The following is a 26083-nucleotide window of genomic DNA, read 5'->3' as shown; positions in this document are numbered from 1 at the left end:
ATAGCGAAACTAGAAATCTTTATATTTTACAATTCAGTACAAATGCAATATAACATGAATGAAATACAACACATATATAAAAGGAATAGAATGAAATATATCTCAAAAAAATTACAATCATCAAACTTAGTTATATTTACTTTTTCTTTGAAGGTGTTGATTTTTTTGCAGGTGTTTTGGCCTTCCCTTTTGGTTTCTTTTTTGAGGTCTCGTCTTCAGTCATGGATACATCTGCATCACCATCTTCATCCTGCAATAAAACCAAAAATGATTCCTCCAACATCTGCATAGATTACAAATCTAATGTCTGAAAAATAATTCAATCTTTTTTTTCCTAACTCATCACCCTACAATAGTTGCTCAGCAGCCTAACTGAAGGTGGATCTGATTGTGTGATGTCCTAATAAGGCAGAGGTGTCCCAAGTTTGAATTATAGGAAAGGCATGACACATTCTCTTATTTCAGCATTTATCACCCTGGTCGCAATAAGATTAGGAAAATAAAAATCAAAATTCACAAGGTTCATTCAATTAAAAGCTCAGGCCAACCTGTAATACTTCTGTAAATATTAAAATGCCTATAGGGTTAAATTTCCACCCACCCAATAGTCACTTCATTAGATAGCATGCTAGTGAAGAGCTAAGCCAATATATTCTTAGCCATGAGTAACTTATTGGCTGCCAGACTCTCTGTGTTAGGAGTTTAGCAGGAAGAGAACACCTATAACATTTAATACTAAATATTACAATTCGTATTTAAATCCCAAAATTATTTATCGAATATAAATATTCTATGAGGGGGGGATCCTATATACTGGCTTAAACGAGTTTTGCTTACATCATTTTCATTGACTACTTTTCGTTTCTTCTGCGGGTGTTTGACATCTGTCTCATTCTTAGCTGGCTTGCGCTTTTTCATCTGAAAGTAGAAATAATTCCTTTCAGTGGAGCTCGATGTCGTTGAAGCAGCAAGTTAATGAACTTTGCTAAGCAGTTTTACATCAAACTTCTGACAATGCTTTTGCATGCTATAAATTTATCATGTTTGTTCCCATGACCTATAAAGCAGAGTTTGTTGTTCACACAGCCTTGATTCAAGTGGTCCTCCCCCCTCCCTCTAATATGTATCTTTGATTAAAGTTCAAATCTGCAGAAATATCTATACCTGCTAATACAGAAATCATTCACACCTCTACCATTTCAACCCTTAATTTTTCTACTTTCCATTAAGGAATATTTTGCTTTACATTTAATTTTTTTTTCAAAATTTTGTTGTGTAATTTATCATTTTTAAGTACTTGTACATATTTTGCCCCTTTTTGATCATAAATATTTTTCTTCAAGATATCTGGGGGGGGGGGGGACTAAAGCCTCATAGCTCCCAATTATACATACCACTGACCAACATACTGATTTTACTTTATCAATGGCCTTGTGAGAGGTTACAGGCACTCTGCAGTTCAAACCCTAAGACAAATACACATTACAGCAAAAACTCATTTAAGCCATGGTATTTTCTCTTACATCAATCTGTGCTTTGAGATTGCAGGTGGAAATTATCACCCCAGTTAAGAAAATTCATAAAACCTCACAAATGTATAGAGTAAATGCCAGTGGCATAGCATGGGCATTTCGGGTGGGAACGCCAAGTCCGAAGAAAGGGTTGGCCCTTTCTTGCTTTATAATTTACTTATGGTATTAGTCGCCAGGTATTGTTTATTTGCCTGAAGTCAGCTGGGTTTTCAATAAAACATCATCTATGCCTGTTTTAGCTAGAAAATGAGATGCCTCACCATGCAACAAATGTTTTGAACTCTGGTGTTTTATACTTTTCGGTATGACAAGTCATTAGAAAACCTACCTGAATCACAAGCGCCTCTGAACAACAGTAGACGTCATTGTTGTGGGCAATCCAACTACTGATTGATTTGGTTTATTTTACTTTGCTTTTCTACCACTTTTGGTTAATCGCGAATATGAATATGAGTGATGATATTTATGAAGTTCATGAAGGGACACTCAAAGAACACCCGTGCTAATGCCGGGATTCGAACCAGGGACCCGTGTCGCCTTGGCGCGCTGTGGAAAGCACACAGACACGGAGGTGGGAGGATGGTCCAACTATCGTACACTCTACTGACGTAACGGTGCCGATTAGTAATTCAGACCACTGTTTATTGCATCTTGGAATGGTGATAAACATTTTAAAATAATTTTGTCCACAGACCATTCGATGTTAAGTGTTTTCAAATGAATGCTAAACATTTCCATTGACACAATATTAAGCAGTTAGATACTGCAGTTAGATACTAACGAAGAAATAATAATAATAATAATAATAATAAAAAAAAGAATAGTTTTGTAGGTTAAGTGGTAGAGCTTCTACCACGAGGACTTCACCAATTTATTTGACAAAAACTGTGTTGATCTTTTAGTTCTTAATGCACATCGCTGTTCGTGCGATAAATTATACAATGCAATGGTAAGAAATGGTATATTTGAGTTTGGTAAATATTGCGTATTGTAGCATTACATAGCACGAGCGCGAAGAACCGGGTAGGAATTCTACCGCTGTCATCTGCTTCAGAAGGCAGGAAGGGTCACATGAACCAATCACGTAGCCCTCTGCTCCATACGCTGGCGTATGAGAGAGCATTTGCGCGCATGCTGTAGAGATCCAAGCTTTCCCTCCAGAAAGGCAGCAAGGAATATAGAGTTCTTTACGCCGAACCTGCCCGATGTCCAGACAGGAAAGGCATTGAAAAAAATGCTGGAACGAGTTGTTAGTGGAGCGTTGCAAGCGTGTCGCGAAAAATAGCTATTATAATGCCATGAAGGTCAAACATATATGAAATTAGTCAAGATTTCCTTTATATTTACAGCATTTATGTATTTTTGAAATTTTAAATCTGGGAACGCCGGGCGTATGGGCATACTATAACGCTACGCCACTGGTAAATGCCAACAGTTTCCTTTGATGGTTGAAATTAACCAATTACCCCTTTAGAGAGCAACACTAAATAGTCCATTTCAAAAGGAATAAATCAGGTCTAAATCAAATAATCTCTGACGTACGTATCTAAAAATTAATAGACAATTGTCCTAGTAGGCATTACCTGGAGAAGGCTACCTGAACACAGTCGTTAAACTGCCAGTGATGTATACACCAAACTGTTTTGAACAAAAATATTAATGCCTGTTCTATGAGCTACTTTTAGTCAGTCAACTTGACATTACGTTAAGGTTACTATGTGCATATATTTTGGGGGAACACAATTTCCTTCTCATAGCCACACTTACATCATACAGTGTAATTGAACATTGAATTTTTCTTCACATGCTGCCAATAGAATTAAATGCAGATATACCACCAGACACTCCCAGTCCCACACTTATAAATTACTACTTTGCAAATATTGTGAAGGTCTATTGTATGTATCAATGGTTGTTGCATATAGGTCAAAGGGGTACACAAATTTAACAATTCATTATTGTTCATGGAAGTATAGAGAAATCGAATGCAACAGAAAAAGACCACAAGCAGCTTAAGGAAGCGAGAAAATACAGAAACAAATAGGCTAGACTTAGCGGAGAGAGTCAAACTGAAAAGACAAGAGAAAAGTGAAACTGAGGAAAGAGGCACGGGAGGAAGGTGGAGAGGTATTCAGTGGCAAAGGACACTGACAGAGAAAGTGGTAAAGACAAGAAGACAGAAACAGAGGCATGCTTAGAAATATTTACGAAGGAGAAAAAGACAGTCAACTTTCAAACTAGGAATTTGTGCGCCCCTTCTGTTACTATTAGTTTAGAAACCACAGATCTGATAGTACTTTTTCAAAAAGCTTTTGACCACCTTTGCATAAGGTCTTGTTTTCACAGACTGCAAAATGCTGCAACCAGAATTAATTTTGTCAAAAAAAAGAATCTTGCTGAGCAGATTTGTTTCCATTCCATCAGCTTTTGTGGTTGCAAAATGGTTGTTGAAAAAATTCTGTGACTTCCAAAATTGTTCTTGACCTATGGGAGGGGAGAATAGAGATGCATGGCTGGAGCAACTGATTTAAAAAATTCAACGTTCTTCAATATGAAGTAGTCACAGGAACTTCTACAGTGACACTAAAATTAAGCATTCTATATTCCAGTGTAATATGAAGTTTTTTCATTTGATGGTGTATACAGTTTAGGCAGAATACAGGCAGGCAGAATTGATCACCATATTAACCATGACTAGGCTGCTGTGCTACTGGCAACCCTGCAGCCAGGCCACTGTGTTTGGAGGAAGTAGAAAGAAGCTTGAGAATTGAACCGGGGTGGGTCTTCAGAACTTGGTCTTGAGCTATGTACTCTGTAACAGTATTGCAAGGATTCTCTTACCTTAGATGCAGCTTCTTCCTCTTCCTTGAGAGCACGAAGTTCCTCTTCATCTAGTTCATCCTCTATATCTTCTTCCTCTTCGTCATCATCATCTCCAAGTGACCCTATAAAAAAGGATGAGAATGCTTGGTAGTTATGAAACAACTTACTCATGTTTAGGGATAGTGTGAAAATTTGTAGGTTCAAAAAGATTACAATTATTTGAGCGCAATTGAATCAGCACTGGAATATTTTTAGCATTACAGTGATAATATGTCTTGCATGGGATCCTATAAATTGGGCAAACCACACCAACATTTTGGAAATCACTTTTTTAATGTACTTAGGACTTCTGGGAATTTAACTTTGTTGCAAGTTTATCAACTAGTATGTTAATATAATACCCCCAAAGACCAATACTTTCCAGTATTATGTATTTCAATGGCATTCAGAGTTCAACAAACCAGCCAGGTGGGCAAGCATCAAGTAGTCCACTCAATCTAGGCACAAGACTGGTTAACGACCTGAGCATGGGTTTCCATGAAAGGATCCTCAACAAGTTCACTTAATCATTGATCCTCATCGACGCGATTAACCTATAGGTAGGAAAGTGACATAAAATAAAAGTAAGTTCAATTAGAAGCACCTCAGTGTCTAGCCCTATCACCTTGTACACAAGCAGGCCAATATGAGATTCTATGAGTGCCTGTTGAGGCAATCGACGCAAATGTGCATTCGCTGACAGGACAAGTTCAGTGGCAGAATAGGAGTGGAACAGATAAGGAAAACTGGTTCCATCAAAAAACTGCTGCTGAAGAATTGAAGTTTCACACACAGTAATGTAATGTCACTAATAAAATGAGAGTTTTAGAAACCATTGCGAACTACAAAGCATCCAAATGTATTCAAATGTAATTGAACTGAAATTTACAACGCATGCTTCTACCTACTTCCTCTATCACTTGTAGATTCTTCCTCCATGGAGCTAGTCTAGCCTTCCACTGTGATATTGCTTACGCTGATTCAGATTCTCCTTTAAATTCTAGACATTTCCAATTAGTTTATCTAGAAAAACTTTTGAATAGCTGGAATCTCTTTTAGACTTAACACTGCAAGCATTGAAGCAATTTTTCAATGCAAGTTAATACTTATGACATATTTCCCTAATTTTCCATGCACTTGCTGCCTGTCATGTGACCTAGAAATACTTACTTGTACCCTGAATACAAATCATGACCAAGAGGGTAACGAATTGCCAAGCACATCGTGCCCCATTGTCGCAGTTTTCAATAATGCATTTTGCTATTATTGGCATGAAGCAGTTCCCAAGTGCCTTCACAATGCTGGGTCAACACAAATTTTGGAGGTCCCGCCAGGAATCACAAAGATGAGAGCACTAGCCATCAGTCTATGTGGAGCTCCTTAATCTGTAATTTTACCTTAACACTCCCCCAGGGCAGCATAAGGCTGGGTGACTGCTGAGGGTGGCACCAAACCGAGAGAACCCCCTTTATTAGCACCAAAATCATATTTCTGATAGCTTAATTCGAGCTTAATTTTAAGTCCACTTTATGCACAGAGACTAATTGGGACTGGATGTAGGGTTTAATGTAGGGTCCGAACTACTATGTGCCTCCACTGGGTGTATGGTTATTTGTTTTAAAAAGAGTGATTTACTTGTTGACAAGAATTAATTGAAGTCACTGCTGCATAACAAGTATATTGCAAAATCATGTAACAATTTAACCTAAGATTTATTTATACTGACATCAAAATAACAGTAAAAATATAGCTACAATAAAGTGGTCTTTAACAGTAACACTTGAAAAATAAGGCTACTTTTTTATTAAAACCATAAATATACAAGGAAGAGTCAAATGAAAACCTTAATTTGCTTCAGTTTCTTATCTAATAGATTTCTGTATGTAGGATTGCACATGCTTGCTGCATTTTAGCAAAGACCCATTGCTGTGTCCATGTGCAGTCACTTCTGAGCCACTGTGAAGGCTTTTCCACCCATCTGCCTGCGAACTGAGGATATTGTCAAAATTTCTCCTCCATTAGTAAACTTGCTGGTGTGGTAAGCATGTACATTTCGCAACATCTTATTTGACCGCCCCAAAAGAATTCTAAGTCCCGAAATCGTAAACTTAGCAACATTGCACTTCAGCTCCAGGTGAGAGTAGCCAACTTTGAGTAGGTCCTTCCACTAGACGATAAACTCAGCGGTGATAGGTTTTCAATTTAACACTTTCCATGAACTTAGAAACTATAAACCGCTATTATAATACACAATCAAACAGATATAATAAATTGGAAAAATAACCTTGAGAGATATTTACGATTCTGCTTGCTCGACTTGAAAGTTGGGGAGTTTGAAACACTGAATAGAGTTTTTCTCCACCTGGAGGAAATTGCCATCAAGTTTGTGCAGAAAGAAGCAAATTTGTGAGGAGTTTATGCGACATTTTATTTACAATACCTTGCATAATATCGAACAGTTCTCAAAAACATACATTTTACACGACTTGTCGAGAAAATGTGCTTGAAACACAGGAAGGTGGGAGTTTTCATAAACGTCAACATGTTTTTAAGAGTATAACGTCATTAAGTTAACGTAGAGCAGTTGTAAGGCGCTGCTATTTTTAATTTTCATCAAGCGTGAAAGGTCGCGGGTTCAAATCCCACCCTCTCCTCTCTCTTTTTTTTGTTTGCTGAACAGATACCGTTGATATTAGAATATTTAAAAAATGAATCCGATGCACACTTGAGGGACGTCCCTTCTGCGCATATTTCCCCTTAGAAGTTGGAGATTTCCAGGTTTTAAAGTTAAAACGTTTCATTTTAGTTACTGTAATGTTATTGTAATGTAAGTATTGACATGTCCTATATTACCATGTACCGTAATTTGTACACACCGGTAGTCCTTGGACGCAAATAAACTAAACTAAACTAAACTAAACTGTTCATATGCTGTGTTAACACACACATCATGATTAATTCACAAATCATATGTATTCAGGATGCAAAATGTAATGTTATTTAAGTTATGTTATTTTTGTTCTTCACTGACACCTAAAATATTGATTATTTGATTTCGATATACTAAAAAAAGATATACAGTTATGTTAAGTAGTGATGTAGTGCAGTACTGTAACGAAGGAGAGCGTTTAATGAGTTCAAATTGCTAAGATTGGTAATTTTATGTCCGTTCCTTCGTAATGACTTGTCAATCCTCGGACCAGCATCTTACCATGCGTCTAAAACTAATAGTAAATCGCTTATTAACAAATTATTGTTGCGACGAAGGCCGATTCGATAAGAAACTACTAATAAGTATTTATATAGTGAGTGACAAACAAAAAATTCAAAACCTCATAATGATCGTTAATTCCTCACTGCTTTGTATCTAAAATGTTTGTCTTCTTTGAACAGAAAGTACGAGTATCAGATATAACAAACTTTCCGACTAACTTTGCAATATTCGATACCACCATCACAGACTTAGCTCTACATAACTTGATTCTGCGCATTCCACGTGGCATGTGACTTCCTCCTATCATCGAAATAACTCTCTTACTTTTTCCTTTCCTCTCGTGAAATACAGAGACCAGTGTTAACTTCTTAGCACGGTGGATAAACTTTACACCCAACGATATACTCCTGAAAAAAACTCTGCCTAGGTGGAGAATCGAACCTACGACCTCCCTCGTAAGAATCAAGCACGCTACCACTTCTCCAGGTAGCTCATGTTAAAATTTGCTACCAGTTTGAAGAAACCAATTCACACAATGTCACATCATTAATTTCCTCATGGCAATTTTCATGAGGAAACGAATTCAGATAAAATCGAGAAACACTGAAAGGGAGAAATGATGAACATATCTATTGGCGTTTTGTCATTTTGTAAATTGTGTAAAAATTACGTGTTTTGAACAAGCAATCGTTTAGTTACGAAGTATGTTTGTTTAAAGTAGGAACAGGAGAGCGAAAAGGAGTCATTTAAACCAGACTCCGTTTGACAAGAAACTTCAGCTTTTTTCCAAAGACTATGAAAAGAGAGAGGAACGTATGAAATATAAAATATGTGTAAAATTAAAACAATGGAAATCTTGAAAGATAATACTAACGAACTTCAAACTATGAAAAACATTTTCGTGATGGAAAACTCCAAGTCATTTTCGAAATATGAACTTTGTTTTTCTGTATTATGAAGTGGAGATATGGGAAGATACGATCCCTCAGCAAGAGAATTTTAAGTAAGCTACCTCCAAGTTTTTCAATGGTCATAATTAGGGTCCGGAAGTTGATGAAAAATCAATTTTTTTTCTGACCCTTAAAAACAATGCTAAACCTGATATCATGTCCGTTTCCCTTCAGTTAGAGTCTGAAAACACTTTCTATTTTACATTTTTTTTTTTTTTTTTTGCATTTTTCGGACTTTTTGGCTTTTAGTTTATCTGTCAGTATTTTAACCGTTTTTGTTGCATTTTTACTTATTTTTGAGGTTTATTTTTCTCCTTCCCTGTTGTTTCGTGCATTTTAAATGCATTTACTAGTAAAACTTACATATTTAGATGTCTTGACATGGTTCTTTTAGCAAATTCACCAAGAATCGAAAATACGGACTGAAGGGAGATGAATTGGTTGATTTGGTGTTTTAAGTCAACTTTATGCATAGTAAGGCTAATCGGAACTTGACCTACAGTTTAAAGTGGGATCCGAACCGAGTGCATAAAATAACGTGAACCGTGTGGTGTAGGGGGATCTTTTGCTTATGGAATGAAGGTCATGGGTTCAAACCTACTTCTTTGCAATATCTTTTTCGGGAAGTAAACGGCTTTGGACGAGAATGCTTATCTACGTTTCTTGTATATTTCCGTTGATATTTATGCGATTTATGTCCAGCATTTCCGGATGCAGAAAGTTGACATGTAAGTTCTTAATATGTGTTAACTTATAACAGCTGAATGAAAGGAAACGTATTTCCTAAAATCCTGCCAATCACTGAAAGATTAAAAACCTTAGTAGAAGCATTAGTTGAGGCATGCACAGAGGCGACGATTATGGAGTGTGGAGGGGCAGATGACCCAGCACTATGCTAAATATTATCTACCAAGGGAAAGAAACTGTCCTTGCCCTCCCCCCTCCTTGCCCCCATCAGTTTTGAAACCCAATCGCCGCCACTGAGCATGCATCGCATAAATATTTACAGTAATATCATATTATAATATTACGTTATTAGAACACTTCGTACTCGGCAAATAAAAAGGAAAAAATAAAGGAAAGGGTGGGATTTGAACCTACGATGTTTCGATCTTGACGAAAACAATAAAAGAACGAAAGTGCTGTCTTCTAACCAACTACTCCAGGAGATTGCTAACAGAAAGCTCAGTAAAGCACGTTAATCTCAGTTGAAGCAACATTGTGCCGGAGTTTCGAACCATTTTTCGCCAAGAACCAAGGAAAAGACACACTTTGCAGAATCGTTTGGTGTTGTGCAAGGTATCTTTACTAAACATTTCGCATAAAATCATCAAATTTGCCTTCTTGCATTCAAATTTGACCGCAATTCTTTCCAGGTGGATGAGAACCTGTTCAGTGTTTCACAATGCACATACATTTTCCTATTTTCAAATTCAGAACGAAGAATCTTGAAATATTTTCAACATTCGTATTTCTACTTAACATTTCTCTTGTCTACTCATATTTTGTTACTGCTTTAGGGTATCTTTACTTTATGGAATGTGAAAGAATGAAAAAAAAATCACGAGCGTTTTCATTCATGAAGAAGAAATGTTGCAAAGTTGGCTACTCTTAGTTGGCTCCGAAGCGCTATGCTGCCAAATTTACGAATTCCGGACTTTGAAATTTTTCAGGGCGGTCAAATAAGATGTTGCGAAGTGTACAGAGATTGAATTTTCATTTCCTGAGAAATGTAAGATTTAGGCTGACGGGGGGGGGGGGGGGGGGCAAGAAAGCACTCCTCTTCACTGGTGCAAGTGTGTAGAGGTGGCGCCATCTTTAAAATAACAAAAATTGCGTTTTGAAGCTCACTTTATTAGTGTTGCAGCCTTGAGGTTGTTTTGTTAACAGTTTATACCTCATCTAAATTTGAGCTGTATACAATCTGCCCTACAATTTTAATTTGACTTGTAATAATAACATTGTCATGTTTTTTATTGGAGGAAGGTTGAAAGTATGATGACCAGGGTAGAAAGATTGGGGGGACAAAGTGGAAAGTAGGAGTTCCAAAAATCCACCGCGCCCGGTGAAAATTATCTTAAGTAGTCCCTGCAACCCCCCTTCTTCCTTAAAAACTTTTATCTCCTAGAGTGAAGGGATAAATCCCCTCTCTCCAATCTCCTTCTGTTCTTGCTTTTCTACAAGTTTGGTTAATCACGAAAATGAGGATAGATGATCGTACAAAGATACACTCATGTCTTATTCAAGGTTCGAACCAGAGACCTTAGACTGAGAACCAGAGACCACTCAGTCGCGGAGGCTTGTGAATTAACTCACCTATTGAGAAATTTCCTATAAGGTGAACCGGCCCGCTTCCTTTCTTGAGAAGGAATTTCACTGGAGGATCAGGGAAGTACAAGTCAACATAGCACTGGATATTTGAGTCGTTCTTCAACCTGGCTATGGGCATATCAACGGATGAGTTGTATCCCATTGCATCAACAGCCACGACATTCTCTTCACCGGATGGTGCATCACTATCTAAAATAATCTGGAACAAAAACAATACAATATAATGAAAAGCATGTGTGTATACTTTACTGTTACCAAGATGATAAATGGGGAATTTTTATAAATGTTAGTTCATGATATAAAGGCTATGCATAATTTGCATAATTATCTACAATACAGTCTATGATTTATATTTCAAGTAAATTTGCCCTCAGGGATGGCATAGTGGTAACAATGTCTCATTGTAATCAAGGGATCCCAGGTTTGATACCCAGTGGAGGTACATGGTATTTCAGATCCCACTAATTGTAGCTCCAGTCGCGATTATCCTATTTGTGCATAAAATGGATTTACAAACCATATAAACAATTGTTTATTCACATACATTATACAGAAACTTTTGGTAGTTTTAAACAATTTACTGCCTATGAGTTATCACCTACACCTTGAAAAGAATAACTTTTATATACTACCACTGATAAGGGCCTACTGGTTAATAAAGACAAAATAGGAATTTACACAAATTATAGTGGACCAACCTGTATATTCCACCTTTGCCTCTTCAGATCTATTTTACCGTGTAGACAAAAGTGGCGTCAGTATCGATATTTGTTTTTCTTTTTCAAAGGGTTAGTGGACATTCATGGGTGTCCGGAAGGGGGGGCAAAGGGGGGGCCGTAGCCCCCCTCTGGAAAATGAAAGTCAACCAAAAATTATATATTTTTCACATATAATTTCATTACAGCCACAATAATATGTGTTAATTATTGCATGAATATGATAAATTCAAATTTAAGCATTGTTTTTTGAGGGAACAACACTATTATTGAGGAAAATGTGACTTGTTTGCCCCCCTGAAAAAAAAACCACCTTCCTTGCCCCTCCCTGGAAAAAATCCTGCGGACGTCCATGTGGACATTTGATTCTACTCTGGGTAGATTTTTTTTATGTATAGCTAAAGTGAAAGTATATTACCTGCTTAACTACTAACTGGTACTCTCCTTTCGAAGAGTGTTCCAAATTTTTGCTAGCAACCGAATCATCGTCAGAAATTCCCCTTTCTGGGTCCCATTGAACCATCTGCTTATCTTTTGTGAGCGTGATACCTGGAAGAAAAAAATCAAGCAATATGTCAGTCCGATATAGAGGTGTCTATAGTTATGTCTAAAGTTAACTATAGTTATGGTTAAGAGGTGTATTTCCTTATTTTCTTATAAAAGTGATTTTTTCCACTTTCGGCGTTATTTTGCCTAAAATTTTGAGTTTTTATTTTAGCACACACTTCTGCCAAATTTACCTAAAATCTGTGCCGGATCTACAAGCTGCAAAACCCCGCAGTGCGGGGGGGGGGGGAGTAAAGTAAGCCTTTAAGGGGGCCCTCGGCCATTGTCATAGAGGGGCGTATATGCGTATGTACAAAATAAACTTAGTTACTCAGGGGTACAGAAACGAATACAATATATACAGGTAAAGGTGAATTTAAAGTTCCCTGTGCATATAAGCACCGTGCCATGAAGGCACATTTAGGCAGGGACATAGCTAGGTTGATCAGTTTGGGAGGGGGGCCCAAACGTAAGATTTTTTTTCTATCAAACTATTATAAATTAACAAACTATTTAAACACCATATAGGCCTATACTATATTCATACATACATATACAGTCTTTGAAAGAAAAGGAGCAAGGGCCTCCTCGGTGGCGCATGGTAGCATCGTTGCTTTGTAATCAAGGGGTTCCGGGTTCGATACCCGGTGGATGCTCCTAGTGGTTTGGATCCCACTTTACACTGTAGAACCAGTCCCAATTAGCCTTACTGTGTATAAAGTGGTGGACTTAAAAACACCAATTGAACCAATCAATAAATTGGAAAGGAACATCATTTTCTTCTGTAGCCCCCAACAGTCAACGGATATACTCTCGCGAGATACACAGCCATTATTCGGGAAACTACATGCAGAATGAACTCATTAGCTTAATGGCTGATGCACTAAGAACAATGTTATTAGTCTTTAGATTTGTAAAATTGCTGGGAAAAAATTGAGAAGTAGATAAAACCCTTTTCCATGGTTTTAGACAAAGTGCTGGAACCAGGTTTACAAGTATTGGCAACAGTGCAAATATGAAATGTGTGCGTAATGAGTCCAAGCTAGGCATCTCATGAATACAGTTCATACTGGAATCGAATCCGGTATCTCTTAGTTCAAGGCGACTGCGTTAAGCAGTATTCTAAAGGGCGGGCCCGAGTCTTCTATGGCATCTGATTGTTCACTTGGAGAATGATGACTAAGAAATTATATGCACACGTCTAATTTCTTAAAATTAATCTTATTTGTGAGTGGAAAACTGAATATATGATGGCACATATAAGTTCCCACACGCTCAAATGATTACGCTCTCGTCTTTGGTTCAGCAGGTTCAACAACCTGCCCAGGTTCGATTTTTGATGGAGGCACAGTTGTTCGGATCTCACTTTAAACTGTAGGTTTACTGCCGATTAGCCTTAATGTGCATAAAGTGGACTTAAAACACCAGTTCAATAAAGCAATCAATCTAAAGGTTCAAGGTTCGATCCCTGGTGGTCAGTCCGGTAGCCAGAATTTGATTTCGGAAGGGACTTATACCTTATCGGCAGCAGCCATCTAAAGACGAAAAGGTTCGGGGAAGGAGTAAATGCGCTCAAGATTAATTTCTTGGTATATTGCAACTTACCATATACAAGATGTTTAATCCTGTTAATGAAGTAAATTTAATTACTACTACACATTATTTGAGATCAGATATTTGTAGGATTTCGGGAAAGGACTGCAGCCCCCGAGCTCCTTCCCTGGGTATGTGCCTGCTTGTATTAGTTCAAAAATGTCTGTGCTGTTCCAACATCGTGAGGACAATTTGGGAAGTACTTGAAAGCGATATGGAAGCAAATTCTGCTCTCGAAACTATGGGACTGTGTGATGACCACATGCAACCGAATGTAAGAACTCTTCGCAGGCCTTGTCCCTCAATATTAATTTTACTGACTAATTGTAAGTTTTTCTCTGCCTCCTCGATGAGTCAGTGGTAGCGTCGCCGCCTTGTAATCAAGGGGTTCCGGGTTCGATACCCGGTGGAGGCACAGTGGTTCGGATCCCCGATTAGCCTTACTGTGCATACAGTGAACTTAAAACACGAACTCTATAATTGGAAGGTTTTAGAACTAAACATTGCTTTTTATGCATCGTACAACTTTGCTTCTTTTCACCCTACTTTTACAGCTTTTCTTCCTAAGAATTCCACTGACCTGAGTATAACACGCTACGAAACCAGAGGTCCAAGGTTCGGACGTTGGACAGGTATGGTTGTATCATGTCTGTCCCATCGCCATTCCTTCGGCTCATCCTTCATCCTCATCGTCGCATTTAACCCAAGAGGTAGAAAAGCGACGTAATATAGAAATATATAAATGATTGATTTGGTTTATTTTACTTCGCTTTTCTGACACTTTATGGCTAATCGTGAATATGAAAATGAAAATGAGTGATGTGAAATTGATGAGAGGACCATCATAAGGAACACATACGCCCAGTCCGGGATTCGAACCAGGACCCCTGGTATCGTAATGCACCTTGTTAACCACTGCACAACAAATAGAAACAGAAAATGCTTGATAAGTTATTTGCTTCTCCATAACTCATGATTATATTATAAGTATTATTCGCTGTATGACTAGGGATTAATTATATTTTTATGTCTAGCCACCTAAGCAGCAGCAGCTTCCGCATTTGCAGGTGGAGGCTAAATGAAAAATCACAGAAAGTCAGAAATATATACAAATTTTGTAACATAATACTTATAGAGCATGCAGACTGCTGTAAAAACAATTGCTACATACCTAGTTTCCTTCCTTAATTGAAACAGTTTATTCTTCATTATACACGAGATCAACCACCCTGGGAGTCAAACCCAGGATCTTGTGTGGTATTCACTCTTTTAGAATGACAATATGTTGGATATTTGGTCGATCAGTCGATCCTGATCCATTGTTTCCAGAGGAATACAATCTGGCAGCTTCTCATTCGACATTTTACTCGCGATGTAGGAAAACGAGATCACAAACACTTCGTGATGCTATCTTCTCGCGTTTACAGAAGTTTACACCGCTCGGACCACACATCCTACTTCAAACTATCTGACAGATATCAACTGTCCACCAAACCAACAGATGAACCGACCGCTTCGATGTTTCTCCGAATTTTCAGAAAGTGGCCTTTCCCTCCTTTGAAGGGCAAGTCATTAGCAGGAGGGTTGAGTGCATGTGAGAAGAACCGCTATGTCATTCATTCCCGCGCCGAAAAAGGGACAAGCAATAGAATTCTGTTCTTGGAATTTGAAACTCATGCATTAACTGCATCCCCTCCCAATACATTCGTTTCTGTTCAACAAGCAAGAAACAGGGAAATCTGAAAGAAATGTCTTGCTTGGGTTCGTGCTACTGAAAATTGAAGTGTTTCAAACTGCAAGCAAAATTAACTGAAGAATTATTTTGCAATATTTGTCATCAAAGTAAAATTTCCAGCAAATACAGAACAGTTTCCCGGGGCCACGTAGACGTTTGCCGGGGCCAGTGCTCCCCCCGTGACCCCCCCCCCCTAACGACGTCCTTGCATTTAGGGTATGTGGGCTCCACATATTTTCGATATCAGCCATCTTGGAGGTGATGTGATAAGCACCACGCTGCGGCTGCCTTGACCCCAACCTCCCAGGTACCATTTGATTTGAATCTGGGTGAGCCCTACAGCCGCTTTATGTGGGGACAAAGCCGGAAGGATTCAGACCATCGATCACCCACCCCGGCTTTCCCGCGCGGTAGTCCGAATAGTCAAATCAGGCTGGAATTTCACGATAAATGCAAGGGTGAAGGTTTTCTCAACCTATCTTTAATCATTTAAAAGTTTCGACTGCATGATTGTAACAAATTTATAATTTTCCAGATGTGAGGAAACAGTGTCATCCTAGATATACATCAGCCCCTTCCCATTTAAAAATTTTGAGTAAAATTCAATATGACGCTTGGGAGACACCAATGTGGTTCCCCTAAGCCTAGCCTGTTTCTATTATGACCAATTGTACCCAGCCTAACTCCTTTACTTTTTATACGGGGAGTTAAGGGACTTTCGAATCACTCTCTAGGCCCATATACAGGGTGATTCTAAAGGTCGTTTACAACGCTTGGGAGGTGATTCCTCACACGAAAACAAGCAAAAAGTGAGAGTTCCATTTTTACGACTGAGGCTTAGTTTCCGAGATAGGAGCCTCGCAAAAGGTGAAAAAGTGAACGTCACACCTAACTGGGACGAATACCATCACAGATAGAGAGGCGGTTCCAAGGGAATCAAAGGAATCGTTTGTGCTCAGTCCGGAAGTCACTATGAAAAGTTCACTGCACGCATGCGCAATGGAGTCCTCAAAGGAATTGGGGATTTCCAGCAATAACAATGCATGGAAAGGGTATGTAACGCAGCAAGAGGGACTGTGACAACGAGAAATGCGTTAAAGACAACACATCCCGACCTCAAACACTACTCCTTCACTCTTATCCTGACCATGTAACAAATATAAATTCTCTAGGAAGGACCAACTACAGCATTTTTAAACAAAAATGACGTTTCCTTCTCCAGCCTTCTATACACAGAATTATTGAAATAAATTATTATAACTGTTCCAAATTCCATGTAGACAAACTTTAAAGCATTACTTTGAGTTTCAAGATTTGTAAAACGTGTCAATAATGTCGACGTTTAAGGGTTAAGACAAACATGGTTTACCCCATGGGTATCCACGCCACTGGAGAGCGCGGAAATCTGCAGAACAGCTGGCTGTTGTCCGCTTCACACTTCTCTGGTCTCAAATTACAACGCCACGCCAGTGTTGACAACACCAAATAATTTACACTATATTTATAGTAAGTTTTCATACAAGCAATAAACTGATGTTCTTTCGATAAGACATGTAAAAAAACAAAAAAACAACAACAATGAAACACTTCTGAGACCTGTAATTAGCAAAAACTTTAAGTCGTAAATACTATCCAACTCGAAATATTATTTTTATTAATATAATACATTATTAAAAAGAAGAACCAGCTCGTTCTTCCTATTGTAATAACCTATTATTCCAAAGCTTAATTTTAAGTTTCAAGTCAGTTCTTTTACTCCTCCGTGAACATTAATTTTTACAACGAGGTTGATATAACTTATGTTAGCTTCGGAGCTTTTCGGAATATTTTCCATTTGCGTGGGAAGAACGAGTGGTTGAAGTGAGTGTTCTCTTTTGTTTGGTGTGTTGTGAATTTACCAAAACAAACATTGATATTTCAAATTGCATACGATAAGCTGTAAGTAATAGGAAGTATTTTATCATCAATAACGTGACAAGAATTTTGAACTTAGCAGCATGGCCGTTGGAGAGAGCAGTTTGTGGTATATTATTTAAAATGTACTTTCTTTCCTAGGAAAACTGGAGCAATGGGCTGTATAATTTAATTACCCCCTTTTTTTTTAGTACTGCATTGCTTGCCTTCCTCTTAAGACCACGTTTCGCCACTGTGGAAAAGTAAATAAAATCCAACGGATGCCACTGTTTAAAAGTTATTCAAAGACAAAAATGGCAGTCGGGGGTTATTTTAAGGGGTTTTTCAGTTACCACTTTGGTTTTCCCCGAGTTCATTACTACTTTCGTGTGAAAATTGATTTTTTGAATCCCGGCTTGGGCATGGATGTTTCCCCCCACAGACAAAAAAATTCGTGGTTGCGCCTCTGCCTTATGAACGAAGGGAAATTAACTGTCCTCCCCCCCCCCCCCCACTTTGTGCATCTTTGTCCCCTACGTTTGGAACCCAACCGCCGCCACTGCGTAGGGCTATGAGAAAGAAGTAATGAAACGTAAAGAGATGCAAGCATATCGGATAACATTGAAGTCATCTATGAATATTTGACTATTTTTACAGTTCTTGTATGATGAATTACAGTAAAACCTCGTTAATTCGGACTAATGGGGGATAAGTTGACCGGTTTAACGAAAGTCCAGATTAACTAAAATAACCTAAAGAAACAGTAGAAAGTGCATTAAAACTCCGTTTATAGCAACAAAACAAGTTTATTATGGTGTATTTAAAGGGCATAGGCCTAAATACACTACACAGTACAGTACAAAACTGCGGGGAAACAATTTCATCAGTGGTTGACTGCCTTTTCTCTGGGAAGTTCTCTTGACTTCCATTATAGCTATATTTTTAAAACCTTTCATTCTGCTGTTTTTTTTTTTTTTTTTTGCCTTTTACCTGTTCGGAATAAGCTAAGTACGGCTTACCTTGAGCCCGGATTAACGAGGTTTTACTGTATATGAATTTACCTAAACTGTTTAAGGATCTTCCATTACTTAGGCCATTTACATTTTCTTTGTAGAAACTAACCACAGACAGTTCCGACAAAATTGATCTTTTTAATTAATCTAAACCCGCAGAACAGGAAGGAGTCCCCTTTTACACCAGATTAGCACTTTTGTCTTTGAACAACTTTTAGCCGGTGGTGTCTGTATCTGAAAGTGCCGGTTGAATTTTATTTACAGATACCAGCAGATGCTCTTCCGGTAATTTAGTCTTTTCCGGGGTCCCCAAAAATACAGAAAGGCACTTTTCGCTAAATTCACAGATAATTAGACTGCAAGCAACTTCCAAGTTTCAGTTTATTTTGCACAGATACTGTGTGGGGAAACTATTTTGAGACCACATTGGAGGTATTTTAATATTCTGATGTAATCATGCATGTTTTAAAGCAAAACTAATAAATTGATACATATAATTACTAATTAGAAGTAGTTAGTTACACTAATATTAGTCAATATTTTGAACAAGTTTTAATTATTACAGTTATCAAGCAACGGTATATGAGAATCCGTAAAAGTATCAGCATCTGTGCGGATATTGTCTCAAAGTAGTATCGACTCAACCCTAATAATTATATTTTTTATTGCCCCCAAGAATGCAGCTAAGTAATATCCACCTTTAAGACTCCAGCTCTATTCGAAATAAAATCCTGCGTACGCTACTAGTTGCAGTACCAAAACTTTATATAAATAATTGAAAATAGATATAATTGCTTGTCAGGTGAAGTAATTATGAATCTCGCCCCTTCCAAGTATCATTACTTTATCCGCCATTGCGTATCTAAATTATAATAAATGCCTGAACCCCAAAGAACAATTTTTCCATTGCAGGTGCTTTTGATGGCGTAATGAGGCAGGCAGGAATACAAGAGAGGGATTAGGGGCTCGAGGCCCCCCCCCCCCGAAAGTTCTGTTTATACTAGATAAAATTAGGTTTTTGGTTTCTTGTGGTGTGAAAAGATGTGACGATAATTTAAGGAGAAATAATTATCGAGGCAAGACTGAGAATGTTCTGTAACCCTGTTATTGATAACACGCATCCAAAATTTGGTACAGGGGGCTTCCCCCTCCCCGCTCCATGAAATTTTTCAGTTTACATTAGATAAAATTAGATTTTTGTCTTTAATAATGTGACGATTATTTGAGGAGATAAATAATTATCGAAGCAAGATTGAGAATGCTTTATAACCATGTTATTATTAAGGTGGGGATCAGGTGCCCCCACCAGGAAATTTCAGTTTACACTACATAAAATTAGTTTTTATTTCTTTAATAATGCGACTATAATTCAAGGCAAGACAGAATGTTCAATAACCCCATTATTGTTAATAGGACGTATCCACAGATGCGGATCCACGGGGAGGGCGATAGGGGCGATCGCCCCTCCAAACTTCCAGGTTTTTGAAATGTTGTATTATTATTATTAAGCTTAATATTTTTGAAGACTCAAATGTTCGGTCTTATCGTCAAGATTAGTAGCTTCTCATTCTAAAGGACCCCGCACACAGACGCGGGGAAACCCGGAAAAATCCGGCAACAGAACTTCTGTAGTCTGCTTCCGGCTAGAACTGTGCAGGTTATCTTGAGGGTTGTGGCCCACTGAGACGCCGGAAACTAAACGGTTCCGTTCTGTTGCTGCGCTTCCGGCGTCTCGGTGCGCGGGGTGTTTCGACTTCGACAAGACATGGGTTCGAGACCGCCTGGGTTCTCGTCCTGTGTATAGGACCGGTGGCAACCCACCATCGTGAGACAATTGTGGAGCTACGAGTGAGTAGCGTAACCCGGTCTGGAAAATCTCCTATAACGGCTGAGGGTTCGACGTGCTGACCCCACGTCACCCCATTACCGGTTGAAGATCTCCACACCTCTAGGTAGGTTTGTGGGAGGGAAACTGGCAGTAGGGAGATAGGTCAAGGCACTTCCAGGGCTGTCGCGCCATGGGTTATATATTATATAAAGTAAGTCCACTTTGTTCTTATGGTAGGCCAATTGGACTGGACCTAGAGAATCAATTTGGATTTGAACCACTGTGCAACACGCCTCAATAGGGGGATCAATCCGAGACCCCTTGCGAGAATAGGTTTTTCTTTTCTCACTTTACTTGTCATATCTGACCGTTCAGTTTACCCTGGTAATGGTGAGAATTAGGATCTGATATGCAATAATCTATTTTTGCAAGACAATATGGCTCCCTGTTTACAGTTTACACCGGATTGAAATTCACCCCTCCGAACTATTACCTCTGGATCCGACACTGCGTATTCAAGGTGGGGATCAGGGGGCTCGAGCCCCCCAGTCAGGATATTTTTCTGTTTACAGTACATAAAATTAGGTTTTTGTCTTTAATAATGTGACGATAATTTAAGTAGAGAAATACTTAAGGCAAGACTGAGAATGTTCCATAACCCTGTTGATAATACTGCACGTAAACTTTTCTTGAGCTTTCAGTGTTGTCGCAGCGAACTTTAGCACTATGTCGACTTTGTAGAGATTTGTCAGCATTTGGAAGCTGCACAAAAGTAGCGCCACACGTAGGGCGATTCGTTGTAATTTTTAATCTCTGGAAGGCGCGAGAGGGAATGTTCTTGATTGAATAAGAGGAGTCAAACTACTATACCTGCCGCAAAATTAGTTTGGTATCGAGAGCTGAAGGAACACGAGTCACGGTGTTGCCATATCATGCGGTACGGTACGGTACGCAGTGTAGCCGTCTGACGCTGTGTCGAGGAAAACGTGTTATGAAAAGGAACAACAATGATGAAATGTGTTATTGTTTTTCGAGGAAAACTGAATAACAATGATGATAACAATGATGAATGTGTTATTGTTTCCTTTCTTCATTTCCATTTTCCTTACAACATGAACGAATTAACGAAACTAGCATTGTTTACAGGTTACCTTGTCAAATCATTTCTTTCCGAAGTTGCCGTTCAAGTCTGCCCGTCTTTCAATTATACCGCAACTGAATTGCACAAAAGTCCAGTTGGTGGGGCGTCTGACTTTCACGCGTGAGACCCACGGTGGTTTGTGGAACTTTTTCAAATATCCCGAGCGGCTCCGGGGTCGACTCAGCCCAAGTGAGTACCTGGGGCAAACCTGCGGTAAAGGCGGTTGGTGAACCACATCACCTCCATAATATGGCCTAGGTCGAGGTCGAGAATGTGTGGAGCTCTACCTCCACATTCCCATATGCCTCCATACTTTACTTTATTTTGCGTCCATTATTTTTTTTTGTATGAGAATCCCAGATATTTTATGACTGTCCTTAAAGATGTTTCCCCACCTTGAAAAAATGCCGAATCTTTCAACGAAACGCGCAGTTTCCCAACTTTTATTTACAGAAATGATTGGACCCCCATTGTTTTTCTCTTGCTCAAATTATTTGCGCTCAGAACAAACCATCTCCCGCGTATGTCCTTTGAGAAGAATTAATTTTTCTTTTAGTGCATGGCCTCTTTGGTACATTGTCATCTCGAGTATTGCCTCATGTGCTTGACATTCTTCACACAAGCTCACGACACACTCAAGCAGAACAGAAAATTATGTACAAAAAATAACCCACTAAAACAACACGCTATATACAACAAAGAATAGTCGAGTGGTTAGCACATCGCGCTACGACGCTAGGGTTCCCGGGTTTGAATCCCGCTCGGGCATGGTTATTTGTAAATGTCCATTCATCAATTTCATCCCTCATCCCCATCTTCGCAAATTAGCCAAGAGGCAAAAAACGCGAAGTAAAATAAAACAAATAAAAAAAAACAACAACAAAGAATACTCTAAATTCAATAAACACTAAACAAACTGACCGGTTCAAATATCACAGCAACGCAACGCAACATACAAACAAAACACGTCCTCTCCCAACAACATGAAATCTGATCGCAGGAAGAATCGCCCGATAAGCGGCAACACCGAGATAAACGTTTTCTGTTGCTAGGTAACCAGGGCTTGGGTGAAGCACTGGGAAGATTTTGATTGGCTCGCATGCCAGCAACCCACCCTCCCGCAGTGACGTAGACCCGATTTCAACACGTGCTTCCCAAGCGTCAATACCAAACTAATTTTGCGGCAGGTTTAGCAATATTTATGAATCATTTATCTGCGAAACGTTCTAGAATATAATTATATAAATACGCGTTAATTAGAACCATTCCTAAATAGAAATTCTTTCACCGAACCTTGGATCCAATCAGATAAAATGCGTCTCTGACGTCATTTCCTTTTAAGCGTACAATTCAAGGATTTGTTCAGGAATAATTTGATCGTGTTCAAGGTGCTTTACTTCAGTCTCCAGTAAGAAATTATAAAAAACTTCTGGTGAGTTGATTTTAAAAAGATGTGGCGTGCCAAGGATTTTCGGAAGGGAGAGTGGTTCCGTATGCTATTTTTTGTGATCAGTCTTCATTTTACCATCTTTTCTTGTCTTCGACGATCTTTTTTAAGGAATACTGGGTCAAATTGGGTTATGACCCCACCAACCCTCCCACTGACACGTCACTGGAGATGAGTAAGCATTTGATCATTTTGGGAGATTAAACCTCAGATGTGTTGGGAACGGAAGGGTTTTCACTGTGCATTAATTGTTTCGCGATTCAGCTGTATTCCAGAACACTTCCTTTGTTTCGTGCCGATATGTGACAAGACTGCGGAAGCTGTGACAGACAATTTTGAACACTTGCGAGTGCTTAGGCCTGAATTTGAACAATTTGGTGGGTTTCGGCTGCTGCAAATATGGGAGGACAAAACACATTAGTAGTGTTCAGGCTCGAATCAGAAAAAAATAATTGAGAACTGTGCATCTAGTTTGCAGACAACAGTTTGAATCTTGCGTTGTTGAGTGGATTGTCCATCCCGTGCATGTGTAACAGTTTCGTAAAAACACTTCTGCTACACAGGTGGTTTGATGCCTGATGAGAAGAAATGGACAAACACACATACTGAGATGGTTCCTGCACACAAAGTTAATGCATGGAAACAGAGGTGTCGCAGTGGTAAAAATGTTCCGATATCACGTTCCGATTTAAATGACAGATTTAAATAGTTCCGACGATTTAGGGGATAATTGCTCTTCATTTTCTGCCTCCACACTATCACATCTTAATGCTAAGTCTTGTCTACCAAGAGAAAGTAAACTTCCTTGCACCCTCAGCCCCTTCACAGTTTTGGAACCAAATTGCCACCACTGGTCTTAAACATGCAATTGTGAGGTTCTATCTATACTAGGGATGGCCAAACTGATCCGGATCCGAAAATTCCGGATCCGGGTCCGAAATACCGAATCCGAAATCCGGATTCGGAAGTTTCGTATCTCAATCCCATTATAATATTACCACACCTTAAAAAGCATTATGATCGATTAAATAATTTTTTCATTAGTTAGTCCTACAAGATTTTTTTCAAGTATTGTTCCTAAAATACTTTGCTACGGATCGGCTAACACACTCGTGCACAAAAATAATCTTACTTGTTTAACATAAAATGTCAGGGGTGATTTTGTAAATGCCATTGAAACGAATATGTATTCATTCGAATGTATTGGAAATTGAAAAACACAAATGTGAGACGTTCCATTCCAGGATGAAACCTTTAACACATTTAACAAGATAGAAATGTTATACAAAAATTATACAATTGTTCTAGTTACAGTTTTAAAAATTAAAATAAAACATAATATATGCAGTGTTATATAATTACAAAGTAAGACTAACAAGGGAGGTTATCTAAGTGTCCCCCTCAGATTTCCATGAAACTTGGAAGGTATATAAAAGGGCCCAAAGGAAGAAATACGTGTTTTTTGCATCGGCTAAAAATCTGTTTTAGGGGGACAAAGCCCGCCTCAAATGTCAAAATGAGGACAAATTGACGTGGGGATCTGACCCCAGTGTCCCCCTCAGATTTCCATCAAATTTGGCAGGTGTATAGAGGGGCCCTATGCCCCCTGTTTCTTCCTATGCCATATTTACGTGGTTTCGGGGTCAGATCCCCACTTCAAATTCGGATTTCGGATCCGCCAGGATCCGGATATCCCTAATCTATACCCCTTAAAAAATTGTGTTCAGCACCCCCCCCCCCCCCTCGATCGATCGAAATGAATTCCTGGATACGTGCCTGTCATGAGGCATAATTTCGTATACGGTGAACAGTGGTGGAAAAATGTTCTTACTCCTTAAGATCATGCAGAAGGGTAGGCGACATGCATTCACCTTTCGATGATCGGGTGATTATCTTCACAGCAACTCTTCTATCATGCAAAGACCAGCAGGGCAGGAATTGAAGGACCGCCACGTGACTACTTGGCGAGTGAAGAATTGGGCTTCAGAACATTGCCTGTTATCGAGCAAAATCACACAACCAGCAAGAACAGCAGCTAACCCGAAAAAATAACGTCTTAAAACACGTTGAACGAAACTCTACAAAGATACTTTTTTCCAATTGCAGCAGGGACGTGAATATGTTCAGATTTTTCTTAGCTCACATTCAGGCATACTATTTTTACTTTTAAGAACCATAGCTGTTATAACTATTTGTAGTTTAAACGTGAGGGAATGCTGAAATTTGTAATTTTTTTTTAGAAAAAATTAACAGAAATTGAACACTTGTTTTTGCTTCATTGCTACAATGCCTCAAATAGGCGGAAAACTACTTTAAAATTAAATATTTTCAAGACGTTTGAAAATTTATTTCGTTGAGAATTCAAAGCTTCCTGGGTTGACAGCGCAACTTCAGTGAAGAACAAATCTACTTCATTTCTCTTTCTCGGCGCATTTTTGAATTGACGTGACATTAAGACATTACGAAATCCGTGTTTACATGGCCCATATTGTTCCATGGCACAGTCAAACTAACTTGTTTCTGAAGTGTAAATTTATTCCAATTTTTTTCAAGCCGTCCAAAAACATTTTCCACGAACAGAATAAAATTTATAATTTCACGAGAAAATAGTAAAGAATACAATAAAATGACTACCGGCTGCACAAAGAAATTAATATTCCCATTTTTGTCGAAGTGAACGGGAACTATTTAACAAACGTCATAGTTTTTCGTTCGCTACGCGACACACACAGCTTACATTGAGACTAGTTGGAAAATTACCATTAAAATGGATCCACATATATATTTTTTAAGTTTAGGGCATTTCTGACGGAGAAATAATTCCCAACTTTAATATCAATACTCTCACTGCAAAAACTGACTAACATTCATTTATTATTTCCCTAGTATTCACAAAGATTTTTAAGTTTCGTGACTTGTACAAAAGAATAAAAACTAGCAAAGAACAATATCTTCAACCTAAAAATCCTTATGCTTAAAGCCAAATGGAAACCTTCAATAGACGAATTGAGTCAAATGGGGCAAATATTATTTCCACAGGTTTCTTCTTGCTAAAATAAATATTGTGGAACGAACTAAATGCTAGTGCAAACATTGTTAACAAGCAGTCGAAAATGCGTTCAAGAAATCAAGTTATAAACTAGAATTTGGTTCTGAGCGAATCTTACCCCACAGGTATTCTTCCGTATCGGCGATCATTCTCTGCGTGTGTCTTGAGTACGACTTGTTCCTTACACTGGTACCTGCTGTGTGCGTGAACGTGTTATGCGGCACCTTCCGGCT

General features: G+C 38.7%; 1 protein-coding gene across 2 annotated transcripts; it reads right to left on the bottom strand.

Annotated features, from left to right (window-relative positions):
- LOC145991510 (nucleoplasmin-like protein) lies at nt 1–26083 on the bottom strand. Of its 2 annotated transcripts, XM_083127530.1 has the most exons (6): nt 25969–26083; nt 12024–12154; nt 10875–11088; nt 4374–4477; nt 838–918; nt 1–250 (listed from the first exon to the last, which is right to left on the bottom strand). In XM_083127530.1, exons 1-6 carry the CDS (start codon nt 25997–25999, stop codon nt 137–139), a joined length of 675 nt encoding a protein of 224 aa, XP_082983656.1. In that variant the 5' UTR covers nt 26000–26083; the 3' UTR covers nt 1–136. The 2 variants fall into 2 exon arrangements, with proteins under 2 accessions (XP_082983656.1, XP_082983657.1); XM_083127531.1 differs by lacking the exon at nt 838–918.

Source organism: Lepisma saccharinum, chromosome 8 (genome assembly GCF_977018435.1).
Source record: "Lepisma saccharinum chromosome 8, izLepSacc3.1, whole genome shotgun sequence".
Taxonomy (NCBI): Eukaryota; Metazoa; Arthropoda; class Insecta; order Zygentoma; family Lepismatidae; genus Lepisma; species Lepisma saccharinum.
Note: the sequence above shows the minus strand (reverse complement) of the source record. Positions and strands in the feature narration are given on the sequence as shown.